Source organism: Scyliorhinus canicula, chromosome 12, assembly GCF_902713615.1.
Source record: "Scyliorhinus canicula chromosome 12, sScyCan1.1, whole genome shotgun sequence".
Taxonomy (NCBI): domain Eukaryota; kingdom Metazoa; phylum Chordata; class Chondrichthyes; order Carcharhiniformes; family Scyliorhinidae; genus Scyliorhinus; species Scyliorhinus canicula.
Window position 1 is genome coordinate 156,308,179 of NC_052157.1, and position 13,135 is coordinate 156,321,313.

At 40.7% G+C, this 13,135-nt stretch overlaps 1 protein-coding gene and 1 long non-coding RNA gene across 6 annotated transcripts in view; one reads left to right on the forward strand and one right to left on the reverse strand.

Annotated features, from left to right (window-relative positions):
- Positions 1-12,273, forward strand: part of prr11 (proline rich 11) — a 42,628-nt gene extending 30,355 nt beyond the window's left edge. For 4 of the 5 annotated variants that reach the window (XM_038814622.1, XM_038814623.1, XM_038814621.1 and 1 more), the window contains 6 exons: positions 1,547-1,645; positions 1,721-1,819; positions 2,746-2,852; positions 6,437-6,499; positions 7,366-7,459; positions 9,365-12,273. In XM_038814622.1, coding sequence (XP_038670550.1) covers positions 1,547-1,645; positions 1,721-1,819; positions 2,746-2,852; positions 6,437-6,499; positions 7,366-7,459; positions 9,365-9,436 — 534 coding nt within the window. In that variant the 3' untranslated portion in view covers positions 9,437-12,273. The remainder of the gene's footprint in view (positions 1-1,546; positions 1,646-1,720; positions 1,820-2,745; positions 2,853-6,436; positions 6,500-7,365; positions 7,460-9,364) is intronic. The other variant, XM_038814625.1, reaches the window with a different exon arrangement.
- Positions 1-13,135, reverse strand: part of LOC119975100 — a 16,879-nt gene continuing 3,744 nt past the window's right edge. The window contains exons 2-3 of the long non-coding RNA XR_005462653.1: positions 1,752-1,872; positions 1-74 (exon numbers count right to left, since the gene is read on the reverse strand). This is a non-coding gene — a long non-coding RNA (uncharacterized LOC119975100). The remainder of the gene's footprint in view (positions 75-1,751; positions 1,873-13,135) is intronic.

Sequence of the window (13,135 nt, forward strand, 5' to 3'; positions counted from 1 at the left end):
CCAACCTTGCCTACGACTTGCGGATCAGCTCTCTCTCTTGTAGCCTCTATATGTTGCAGCAGGGCAAGACCATTCTGAAGATTTAAAAAGTTAGAAAGCAAAGGATAAAAGCACAAGGCACCACTTTTCCCTCTGCTAAAAATTCCCAATACCCACACACTCTGGCTGTGACTCACTCAGGATGTGCCCTCTCAAACTGCTTGTAGCTCAGTTTTCAAAGGAAAAGTTCGATTTCCGCCTTCACTTGCTTCATTCTGTAAAATTAGGGCCAGTTTTCTTATACACCATTTATTCATGGAATGTGGATTTTGCTGGCTAGTCCAGCATTTATTTCTCATTCCCCATTCCCCTTGAGACAGTGGTGGTGGGCTGCCTTGAACCACTGGAGCCCCTGTGGTGTATTTCCATGTCAGGATGTGGGGGGGGTGTCTTGGGAGGGGAACTTCAGGTGGTGCTGCTCCCCATGCATCTGCTACCTTTGTCCTTGGTGTGGTAGTGGTCATAGGTTTGCAAGGCTTGGTGAGTTTTTGCAGTGCAGCTTGTAGCTGATGCACATTGCTATCACTGTGCTTCGGTAATTGAGGGATAGACTAATAGTGAATGGGGTGAGAATCCAGCAGGCTGCTTTGTCCCGGATGGTATTGAGCTTTTTCAGTGTTGTTGGAGCTGCACTCAAACAGTCAAGTGGGGAATATTCCATCACACTCCTGACTTATGCCTCGTAGATGGTGGACAGGCTTTGGGGAGTCAGGAACTGAGTTATGGTGCAAGATTCCTAGGCTCTGACCTGCTCTTGCAGCCACTGTATTTATTTATTTTATTATATATTTTTTTCCAATTACGAGCAATTTAGCATCGCCAATCCACCTAGCCTGCACATCTTTGTGTTGTGGGGGCAAAACCCACGCAAACACTTGGAGAATGTGCAAACTCCACACGGAAAGTGACCCAGAGCCAGAATCCAACCTGAGATGTTGGCACCGTGAGACAGCAGTGCTAACCACTGTGCCACTATGCTGCCTCTACAGCCACATTATTTATATGGCTGATCCAGTTCCGTTTCTGATCAATTGTAACCCCTAGGACGTTGGTCATGGGGATTCAGTCATGGTAATGCCCTTGAATGTCATGGGGCGATGGTTAGATTCTCTCTTGTTGGAGATGGACTTGCCTGGCACTTGTGTGGTAAGTATGTTACTTGCCACTTGTCTTGCCCCCCCCCACTTCTGACTTTTATGATGGACGGAAGGAAGGAAGATGAAGCAGCTGAAAATGGTTCGACCTCGGACACAATTTACATACTTCTGATTGTCATTGTAATTCACTTTACCCAATGCTAAAGTTTACTCCAGCATAAGACATGGGAGCTGGAGTAGGCCATTCAATCTTGTCCACTACTCGCTGTCTAGACAATAAATGTAATTTTCTAATTTCTGGAAGCTTTATCCATGACGGCATTAATCGCCGGCATAATTTTAATAATAATTTCCAAAAAAAATAATATGAATTACAGACCCTTTATTGCTGGCTTTTATTTCATCCACAGACTCTCTCTGACAAAATTGGCAGACTACCGTCCATAACTATGAAAGATTTACTTAAAGTAAAGCTCAAGAAGACTGCAGACAGATTTGAATTAAAAAAGGTTAGTGTTACTAATATGAGGCTATTTGTTTTATTGGTACAGACTGTGCTTTGTAACATTTTGTGACATTCATAGACTGTTCCTGAGAGGATAGATGGACCATTACCTGTGACTGTAAAAGATTTACTTGAGGTGAAACTGAGGAAGACCCAGAACAAATTAGAAGAACCAGAGGTGAGCACTGCGCACGCCTTTATTCCAAGTAAATACTTCCAGAATTCTCAAATCTAAAGGAACAGGAAAGCTGACATGAGTGATTAGTCTCATTGTTGCATTGCTGATATCAAACAAATACACACACGCAATATTGATTCCAAGTGCTAACTAATAGTTTTAAACCACAAATATGAACAGATAATGACTTTTATCTCTTTTTGTTAACCATGTAATGAGAAGAATGTTATTTAATTTGACAAATCTTCACTTCAGAATTGCGTTGTTTTAAACTGTTACACAATCAACACCCTGAAGGTTATCATTGACCAGAAATAGAATTGGCCAGCCATTCAAATTCTGTGGATTAAAGAGCGGGTAGCGAGTAATTCTCCTCCTGATTCCCCAAAGCATATCCACCAGTCAGGAGTGTGAGGGAATACTCTCCACTTGGCTGGATGAGTGCACCCCCAACAACACTCCAGCTCGATACCATCCAGGACAAAGCAGCCCATTGTTTTTTGTCCCATCTATTACTTTCAACATTCATTTCCTCCACCACTGATGTACATGGCAGCAATTCACCAAAGCTCCTTCAACAGCATCTTCCAAACCTGCGTTGCACTCACCATCCTTACTTGGGACAAGTTCGCCGTTCCTTCACTGTAGGGTCAAAATCCTGGAACTCCCTTTCTAACAGCACTGTGGGTTGCAGTGATTCAAGAAAATGGCTCACCACCACCTTCTTGAGGGAAATTAGGGAATGGGCAATAAATACTGGTCTTGCCATCGAAACCCACAACCCATGAAAAAAATTAATGAAAATGTGTCATAGCCTGTAGGCTGCAGATATTATCAACCATGTACCTGGAAAGTCAGCTGTGTTAACATTAGTGTCATTCTTAACTATTATTGATCAAGTACTGTGATTCATATTTTGTTCGCAGATAAATACACCAAAAAAAGAAAGATCTCCTTTAGTCACAATCTCTGATCTACAAGGCTTTAATTTGCGGGCAAAAGCTAACCGACTACCAAGATCAGCAAAAATGATGTAAGCGTGTGAGGTTCTTAATTATGATCATGGGAACTCTAAACAATGAAATAAATATATTGCAGATTTTGATTTTAATTGTACATAGCGTTTTGTAGACACTGGGAGTTCTAAAAATAGGTTTTGCATCTCGTCAGGCCACTTGACCATGACCACAATGTGGCTTAAATATGTAACTTGCGCTTTCACAAATTCGCTCTTAGCCAAGTTTACAACCAAATTGGCTTCCTGCAGTTGATCACCCTTTTTAGATGTTGTAAATGTTCCTCCCATGTTTGACTGAATACCACTAAGTTATCAATATAAACCGCACAATCGCTCAATCCCTCAATCACCTTTTTGTTTGTTAGTCTCTGAAATGTTGCTGGTGCACTTTTCATCCCAATTTTGCATTGATATAGTCCACTCAGCATCACAAAAGCTGATATTTCTTTTTTCCTTTCCAAGAAGGGTTCTTGCCAATATCCTCGCTGCATTTTTGTGATAAATGTTGACTGTCCCGCTTTCCCGTTCTAATTTTCCAATTGTGGAATAGGACAGAAAGCCACCTTTGTTACTGTGTTCACTTTGTGATTATCAATACATAGCCTTTGTGATCGGTTTTGGCACCATTACAATGGGTGAACTCCAATTCCTGTGACTGGGCGCTATGATTTCTTTCTACACTGGAGCCAATTTTAGTGGATTTGATCTATATGGGTTTTGCCTTTATTAAAACTGAATCAATTCTTTTTTTCCAATTAAGGGGAAATTTAGTATGGCCAATCCACCTAACCTGCACACGTTTCGGGTTGTGGGTGTGAAACCCACGCAAACACGGGGAGAATGTGCAAACTCCACACTGACAGTGACCCAGAGCCGGGATAGAACCTGGGACCTCAGCGCCATGAGGCAGCAGTGCTAACCCACTGCGCCACCGTGCTGCCCTGGCTCTATTAATTCATGATGGTATTTGCACAATAGCAAAGGATGACCGAGAGGCTGTTTGAGATGATAAAGGCAAGAAGTCACTTGTGGAGTGATGTACAGGCTCCCTAATTGTAACTGTACGGTAGGACGGAGTATAAAAGGGAGCTTGTCAGTAAGGTACAATGATAATCATGGGGGATTTAATCTAAATATAGATTGGAAAAATCACTTGGAAAGGTAGCATAGATGAATTTGTTCAATGTTTTTGGGATAGTTTCTTAGAACAGCACATTCTGGAGTCAACCAGAAGGCAGGCTACACATTTGTGCAATAAGACTGGATTGATTGATAACCTCGTATAAAGGCAGCTCTAGGTAGCAGCTCCACTAGGTAACAGCCATCATAGTATGATTGCATTTTACATTCCGTTTGAGGGAGAAAAGTGTGTCCAAGACTAGTATATTCAACTTAAATGGGGGCATGAAAACAGAGCTAACTACAGTAAACTGGCAGGTGTACTTAAGGGATAGATGAACAAAGGTTCAGTCACAGACATTTAGAGATATTTCCGAATAGACACAAGAAAAATTCCAAAGGGAGGGCTTGTCATTTGTTTTAAAAGTTATAAAGAACATATTAAACTTAAATAAAAAGCTAGTAATATAAATAGAGAGAGCAAGAGTTTCTATAAATATTTAAATAAGAAGTGTTAACAAGGTGAGTGTTGGTCCTACAGAAAGTGTGTCTTGGAAATTGATTATGGGAAGTAGGGCTTTAGAGGATGAATGAATGTTATTTTTCAACAGTCTTCACTAGAGGACACCAGTAACATCCCAGAAATAGCTGTAAATCAGGAAATAGAAGGGAGGGAGGAACTAGAAAATTACAATCGGCAGGGAAAAGTGGTATTGGGTAAGTGTTGGGTCTGCAGGCTGACTAATCCCCTGGTCCAGATGGACATCACCTTAAGGTCTTGAAATAAGTGGCTAATGAGATGGTTGATGCATTGGTTTGAATATTCCAAAATTCCCTAGATTTAGGGAAGGTTCTATTCGATTGGAAGGTAGCAAATTTAACTCTTTATTCAAAATGGAGACGGAGACGGAAAACGGGAAACTTACAGGCCAGTTAGCCTAGCACATGTCAAGGGAAATGTTAAAAGCCATTATTAAAGATGTAAACAAAATCAATTCAATCAGGCAGAGTCAACATGGTTTTGTGAGAGGGAAATCATGTTGTTTGTTGAAGTTCTTTGAAGGAGTCCCACATGCTGTAAATAAAGGGGAATCTGTGAGTATACTGTACTTAAATTTCAATACAGTAAGAAGTCTTACAACACCAGGTTAAAGTCCAACATGTTTGTTTCAAACATTAGCTTTCGGAGCACTGCTCCTTCCTCAGGTGCACTGCTCCGAAAGCTAGTGTTTGGAACAAACATGTTGGACTTTAACCTGGTGTTGTAAAACTTCTTACTGTGCTCACCCCAGTCCAACGCCGGCATCTCCACATCATAAATTTCAATAGACATTTGATAAGGTTTCACAAAAGTTATTGACCACGTCTTTATGTAGTCCAGGCCAATAGAAGTGCTTTTGTATCTTAGTTTGTGTTTTCCTAATTCCCAATATCCAGTCATAGGAATTTGATTAGCCACTCAGATTTAATTTTGGTACGCAAATAGTATCCCTACTTGGTGCACATGAGGCAGTCTTCATTTCCTCATTAACACATTGTTCTTAATGTAATAACTGTCTGTGAGGAATTTCCACATTCTCCCAGTGTCTGCGGGGTTTCCTTGCTCCCACAGTCCAAAGATATGCCGATTAGGTGGGGATAGAGCAAGGAAGTGGGCCTAGGTATGGGTACTCTTTCTTTCAGAGGGTCAGTGCAGACTTGATGGGCCGAATGGCCTCCTTCTGCACAGTAGGGATTCTATGATAACATTCTGTTATATATTCTGTTTGTGTTTCAGAACAAGCTATCTGTTTTGGTCTGGTTCCTGCTGCAGTAGAACATAGAATTTACAGTGCAGAAGGAGGCCATTCGGCCCATCGAGTCTACACCGGCCCTTGGAAAGAGCACCCCATTTAAGCTCACATCTCCATCCTATCCCTGTAACCCAGTAACTCCGCCTAACCTTAAGGGCAATTAAGCATGGCCAACCCACCTAACTTGCACAGCTTTGGACTGTGGGAGGAAACCAGAGCACCAGAGAAACCCACGCAGACACGGGGGACAACATGCAGACTCCGCACAGACAGTGACCCAAGCCGGGAATTGAACCTGGGACCCTGGAGCTGTGAAGCAACTGTGCTAGCCACCGTGCTGCCCCTTTTTACGTGCTGTAAATCCACTAACTTCAATGAACTAAGTGCCTCAGCCTCTCCTCTTTAACCTTCTGAGTAATTTCCCCAAAAATAGATCCAGCCAACCGAATACGTGAACTTACTTTCGAAGATTTGAACTTTTCCAAGTTTGTTGCTAATTAGGAATCCGATTGACAAAGATGAAAGACATTATTGGTTTCAAATCTTGGCAACAGAATGTAGAGTACCCTTTTTGTATTTATGAAAATGCTTGCTGTCTAATTATGGTCTCTGCATAATGTACAGAGCTTAAAGTACCAAACTGGAAGGTGGTGACGAACTAACTTCAGTATTTGTTTTCTTTTTAAGAACCACTCTAAATAAACCTGTACTGGACCTTCGGCAGCGTCTAAAGAAAGTAGCTATAGAAAGGTAATATTGGCTAATAGAGGTCATTTTGTACTTCAATACTAATAATTTAAAACAAGCTCTTACTGAGCCACATCCATGTCAATCTGTCAGATCCAACTTCATTGGAAAAGTAATGAAGTGGCTTCTGTTCTATTTGCACCTTATGGACTCAGCAAAAGTGTTACAATGATCTGGTGGCAGAATGCCCGATCTGTATTAGCAGCTGACTCACACCTTGGAAAATTACCATAATTTCCTTTTCTCATCCTTGAAGATTGTTTACTCTTCCATGGGGTACATTTCCAATTCAACTGGTTGCCATCCTGTAATTATGCCCACATTACTTCCAAGTGATCTGAGGTGGTGCATGTTGGCAAGCTGCTGGACTGTGGTTGAACATCACTGTCAAGTCTTAAACTTAAACCCGAAATGCTACATGAGTACTTTCCAGTCGGGTGTCACTGGTAGTTATTGAGGGGAAACTTGCTTGATTCTCACCACTCCCCATCTTCACCGAATAAGCTCTGTCATATTCTTGCTTAAATCAGCGAGCCCAATTGTCTAGGAATATACCCCCCACCCCCTTCCCAATCAGCAGCAAGGTGGCAATCCAATTTGTCTTGGAAGGATCAAGTTTAAATGACCCAGGTTGAAGAAGTTAAGAAACCCTCACTTAGCATTTTCTAGTGGCTGAACCAGAAGCAACGGTTAATGCTGTGCATCTATATTGTTACACAGGATCAATCATTTATTAAAACTGTTGTTCCAAGCCTGGGATTGATCTGAACCTTGATACCTGAAGTAGCTGTATGTTGAAGGATGAAATTTGTATTTTGAGAGGGTATTGAAAACTACATTTGCTTACCCTCTGAAATATTTGGATGCAGGAGCCCTGGTGGAACACCTCTCTATAAGGAGAACAGAGACACTGGGACAGGACTGACGCCAGTTATGACACAAGCGCTAAAACGGAAATTTGAGGTACATTAGATGGAGGCAATCAACTGGTTTGTAATGATCCTCCTCTAGCCCCTTGGATAAGTTACTTTGCAACACCTTTTTTAACCTTTTCGAAATGTTATTTATCCCCAGAATACAAAAAAGTATTTGCTTTTCCTTTCAACTTTGCTCCTGGAGGGATTGAATCCTTGGGTTACCTTTCCATGATTGCTCACTACTCGTCCCCTCCCAAGTAGCAACACTTTATTATAATAATCTTTTGTCACAAGGAGGATTACATTAACACTGCAATGAAGTTACTGTGTAAAGCCCCAAATTACCTAACAACACATCTTTCGGGACTTGTGGGAGGAACCGGAGCACCCGGAGGAAACCCATGCAGACACAGGGAAAACGTGCAGACTCCATACATGCAGTGATCCAAGCTGGGAATCGAACCTGGGACCCTAGTGCTGTGAAGCAACATGTACAAGGCTAGGGGGTAACTCCAATAGACTGGTCTTTTGTTTGGGTATCTGAGATGAGCTAAATAAAAGACCACCACTAGTCCACTCTTAAACAGGTGTTGCTGGTTAATGACCAGGCTCTTTAGTTTGTCGAGCGTAAATGCTCTGCCACAGAAGATATATAATTTAAGAAAATAAATAATGGTTGGAAACAGACTCAAACCTTGGCTTAAACCACACATGTTTCGTCTGTGTGGCTCAGCTTTCAATGTCCCATCTAGCTCAACCAAACCTTTCCAAACTAGGAGTTATTTGAATGCTGGGGTTGGGAGGATAGGCTTGCACAGAGAGAAATCATTGTATGTAGCCAAAGAATAATGGGTGCAAGATGTATTTTGTCCATTGGTGGCGCTGTAGCACTGCCTGCCAGTCCATCAGGCTGATTCCTGATTCCACTTTATTCAAATTCCTACATACCCAGCAAACAGTGCTAGCTTACAAAAAAACAATAGTCTACATTTATAGAAAGAAAAGCTATTTCCCATTGTACCTATGTGCAGCTCCAATTTATTTTGGAAGTGTTCATGACCCCTTGCAGTCCATACTGATGTGGAGAAATAAATAGAAGCAAATTGTTGTCCCATTTCAATCCTTCTCATGACTCTGCCTAAAGGTCTGTTAAGTTATTTTCCCAAGCTCTACGGCACTATGGATTGTCCTTTTTGTTTTGTCCCTGCAGTGAAATCCACATAAAGCCTCGTGTGTCCCTGATGCTTACAGGGAGTAGATAAATCCACTTTCTTTCAAAAATTTATATCTGTCTTGGGCAGCACGGTGGCGCAGTGGTTAGCACTGCAGTTTCACGGCACCGAGGTCCCAGGTTCGATTCCGGCTCTGGGTCACTGTCCGTGTGGAGTTTGCACACACTCCCTGTGTTTGCATGGGTTTCACCCCTACAACCAAAGATGTACAGGATAGGTGGATTGGCCACACTAAATTGTCCCTTAATTGGAAAAAATGAATTGGGTAGTCTAAATTTATATAAAAAAAATTTGTCTCTGTCTCAAACATACTTCATTGCTAGTCCAGTCTTCTGCCCTTTTCTGGAAAGTTAATTTTGTTCAGCTTGGATTCTTTGTTGCTACTTGCCTGGCATCATAAATTGAGAAACAACCAAACAGCTCCCTCTTTAACAGCATTGTGGGTGTACCTATACCACATGGAATGCAGCGGTTCAAGAAGCCAGCTTAATACCACCTTCTGGTGGGAAATTGGGGAAGAGCGATAAATGCTGGCCTAGCCAGTAAAGCCCACAGTCTTCAAAATAATTTAAAATGTCAGCATTTGAGGATTCCCACTCACATCTATGCAGCAAAAAATGTTGGGGAACCTCTGACCCAGACTAAAAGGTAGAAAGTAATATCTGTGTATAACCAATTCTTTGAAATATCGAGTTGATGAAGTTTCTACTCTATTTCAGATGGCTCATCCCAAAAGTCCTCCTTGCTGCCTCTCTCCAAACACCAGCTTTGATGATCAAATTGCAAGCTAATTTTCTTTGAGCAAAGTGTTTGTAGTTTTAAAATTGCAAAGAATGTTAATGTTTTGGTGTGTGTGTGTATCCGTGGATGAATGGGCCCAGCCTGACGGTGAATATGTTGTGCTTTCCATCCTATTACGTCACTTCATGTTTGGCCAACATAGCTGTGATATGGGATACTGTTGGACTCCTACGGTTAACCTAATTGCATTGTGTGCACTCCATCAGAGTGTGACTCTGCAAGCTCAAGACTGGGAAAGAGGATAAACAATGCACTAGGCAAATAGTCAAGTGCTTTCATTGTTTCTTTTTGATAAATAGCTCTTCCAGCATTGAATCCACATTTATACTGTGGCAATTAATTAATTGCCTGACTTGTGACAAGGCTGTTTTAACATATTTTTAAAATTGCAGTTTAAGAATGCAAATATAGCTCACCTAACTGTACCCATTCTCTAAAGCCATGTGTTTTTCCTGTTTTAATTAACAAGTCCCTTACAATTTGTAAATATTAGCCTCCAGATACTTCCCATGACTATTTTGGAGTGGGGGGTATAAAGTACCATTCTGGAAATAACTGTTTTTATCTGCAGCCTGTTTCCCTTTAGCTTGATTTGTGCAATTTAGTGGAGCTGATAAAATAATGGCCCTTGGTCTTTGATCCAATACACACCTGACTGGGATGTGGCAGTACAGATTCTCAATAAACCAATTGACTATAAACTACAAATCCTCTTATCAGTGGCACTTTATAATATGTGTTGCAAAAATCTTCATAAACTGTTTTACTACTTGTATGGTGGGGTTGAAATCTGGATTACAATTTTTTTTACTAGTTCTGGACTAATTACAACACATTTAGAGAAAGCATTTTACATTTACTGGAATATAAAAAAAACACACCTGTGGCATCTTCAATATGTTGCTACCATTTGCCTCTCTGCATTTCATCTTTTTACAAAGTTGCTAAATGTTCACAAGGCATGTTTACATTTGCCAGGCTATTTACATGATGCAATTGGAAGAACTGGATATTCAGCTTTACTCCTTCAATCAATGAAAAGCAAAGGTATACCCCAAATATTTAACATTGGAAACTAATATGAGAGTGTAGGGCACTCCTCCTTTTTCTATTTATATATCTATCTATCTCTGTATCACTCTGTCTCTTACTCTGTCTTCCTGCTCACTATACAGCCCAGACCTGACTTATCACTTCCATTTCAAAAAGTACTTGTATAGTTTTCTTAACCTCAATTTGGGGACTGAAATGCTCATTTCTCTGGTGCAGCTTTTTCTGCTGCAAGTGTGAAGGAGTTCTGAGCTGCTGTAGGCAGCTGTGAATGCCTTTTTTAAAAGAAAAAGTGAATGCTGTGTACAAAGCTTCAATGTGCTCACTTTCATCGTTCTGTGTTTTTTAATGGGTTGGGGTAAATCGTCACTCTATTCTAAGATAGTGGTCAGGATAGAGTTAAATTATTTCTTAAATGTATATATTATGACTACTTCTGCCAGTGCTGGGAAATTAATGACTTGGCTGTCTGGGTGGACATTGTTCTTTTATAGCACAGTAAATGGATGCAAATTGGGACTCTGAACAAGCCCTTGATCTGTGAACATCAGGTTAATGGGTAGTGCTTGCCATAATCCAGTCATCCTAAAAATTTAAGCATTACATGTAAACCAATCTCCAGATGAGTGCTCTGCAGCAAGTTTTGTTTCCCTTTTTAACAAGGCACATACTTTAGAGGCTGAATCAGAAGACTTGTGAAAGCTGGGGAAACTTTAAGACCAATATATTGTTTCCAGTTATCGATTGCCTTCAATATTGTTTTACATTTTACAGGAACATATTTTGACAGCTGCCTGTAAAACTGAAAGCTGTCAAATTATAGGAAAACCTCTGAAGTATTTTCATGTTCCCACATTAATAATGAAATTGTGTCTAAAATGCTCTTTTTCTACTGAATACTGGTGTTTTCATTTGTTTATATTGCTTGCCTAGCTACCGAGTCAAATGTCTTCAAAGCGAACAAAAGATTTACTTTCACTGCCATTGTGATTTTGAGATCCTTAACTGTGTGGACATAAAGAAAGGATATGTTTTGGAAGAATTCCTGAGGTTTTCATTACTCAAGTCTCAAAATGGAGGTTCTAAATAGAATTTTACTGGGTTAGAAGTCTGGGGTACTTGATCAATTCGACCTACTAAATGCCACTAAATTTTAACTTTGAGGGAACTTCGGTATGTAGTTTGCTCAAAACACACTTTACAATGGGGAAAATCTTTTTGTTCTCTTGAATCTCGCTTTGAGTGTGAGGACACTGGATTCAACACTCTGCTCTGAGATCAAAAGGTAGGTGCATCTTGGGACTCAATTAACTGAACTCAAAGATGGTGTGACTACTGACTCACCTAGAAATTGCCCTGTGGATGCCACATCATAGGAAGAAGAGCAAGAGACAGGGTCAAGCCAAAATGTTGTACTTTTATTATAGAATGAGACATTTTGAATAAAGGTACTTGAGTAAGACTACTACAAAAAATTATTTTGCAAAGATCTTTGACTAAAATGTGCACATTTGTCTATATAGTAGCATATAGACACAGGGCTTTTGGGCATCAATAAAGTTATTGTAAAATTAACCACGGAAAACAACTAGTTTTGATGGTTGTACTGGTCCTGTAGGTCATGATGTTTTTTTTTTTTAAATCAGTTTTTATTTTTTTTAAATACTTTTTGTATTGACTCCCTTTTTGTGATGGTGCATTTTGAGTCTTGGCTGCACCATTTCAGTGCATTACATGTGCTTTGTATGTTTTTATTTAATAAACAGTCAATAAACACTTGTATTGCAATTCATTTCTGGATCAATTGTAGAGCTAAAGTTTTCAATTCCGGCCTGGGTGACTGTCTGTGTGTATTTGCACTGTGTATTTGAACTTTCTTTCTGTGTCTGCGTGGGTTTCCGCCGGGTGCTCCAATTTCCTCCCACAGTCCAAAGATGACACTTGGTGTCCAATGATGTGGGGTTATGGAATCCGGCCCTGATGGAATGCATCCCAGAGTGCTAAAAGAGATGGCTTGAGAAATTGCAAATGCACTAGTGATAGTTTACCAAAATTCACTGGACTCTGGGGTGGTCCCGGTGGATTGGAAATTAGCAAACGTGACACCACTGTTTAAAAAAGGAGGTTGGCAGAGAGCGGGTAATTATAGGTCAGTGAGCTTAACTTCGGTAGTAGGGAAGAGGCTGGAATCTATCATCAAGGAAGAAATAGCGAGGCATCTGGATACAAATTGTCCCATTGGGCAGATGCAGCATGGGTTCATAAAGCGCAGGTCGTGCCTAACTAATTTAGTGGAATTTTTTGAGGACATTACCAATATGAAATGAAATGAAAATCGCTTATTGTCACGAGTAGGCTTCAATGAAGTTACTGTGAAAAGCCCCTAGTCGCCACATTCCAGCGCCTGTCCGGGGAGGCTGGTACGGGAATCGAACCGTGCTGCTGGCCTGCTTGGTCGGCTTTATAAGCCAGCGATTTAGCCTTGTGAGCTAAACCAGCCCCAGCTGGTTTACAGTACAGTAGATAACGGGGAGCCAATGGATGTGGTATATCTGGATTTCCAAAAAGCCTTTGACAAGGTGCCACACAAAAGGTTGCTGCATAAGATAAAGATGCATGGCATTAAGGGTAAAGTAGTA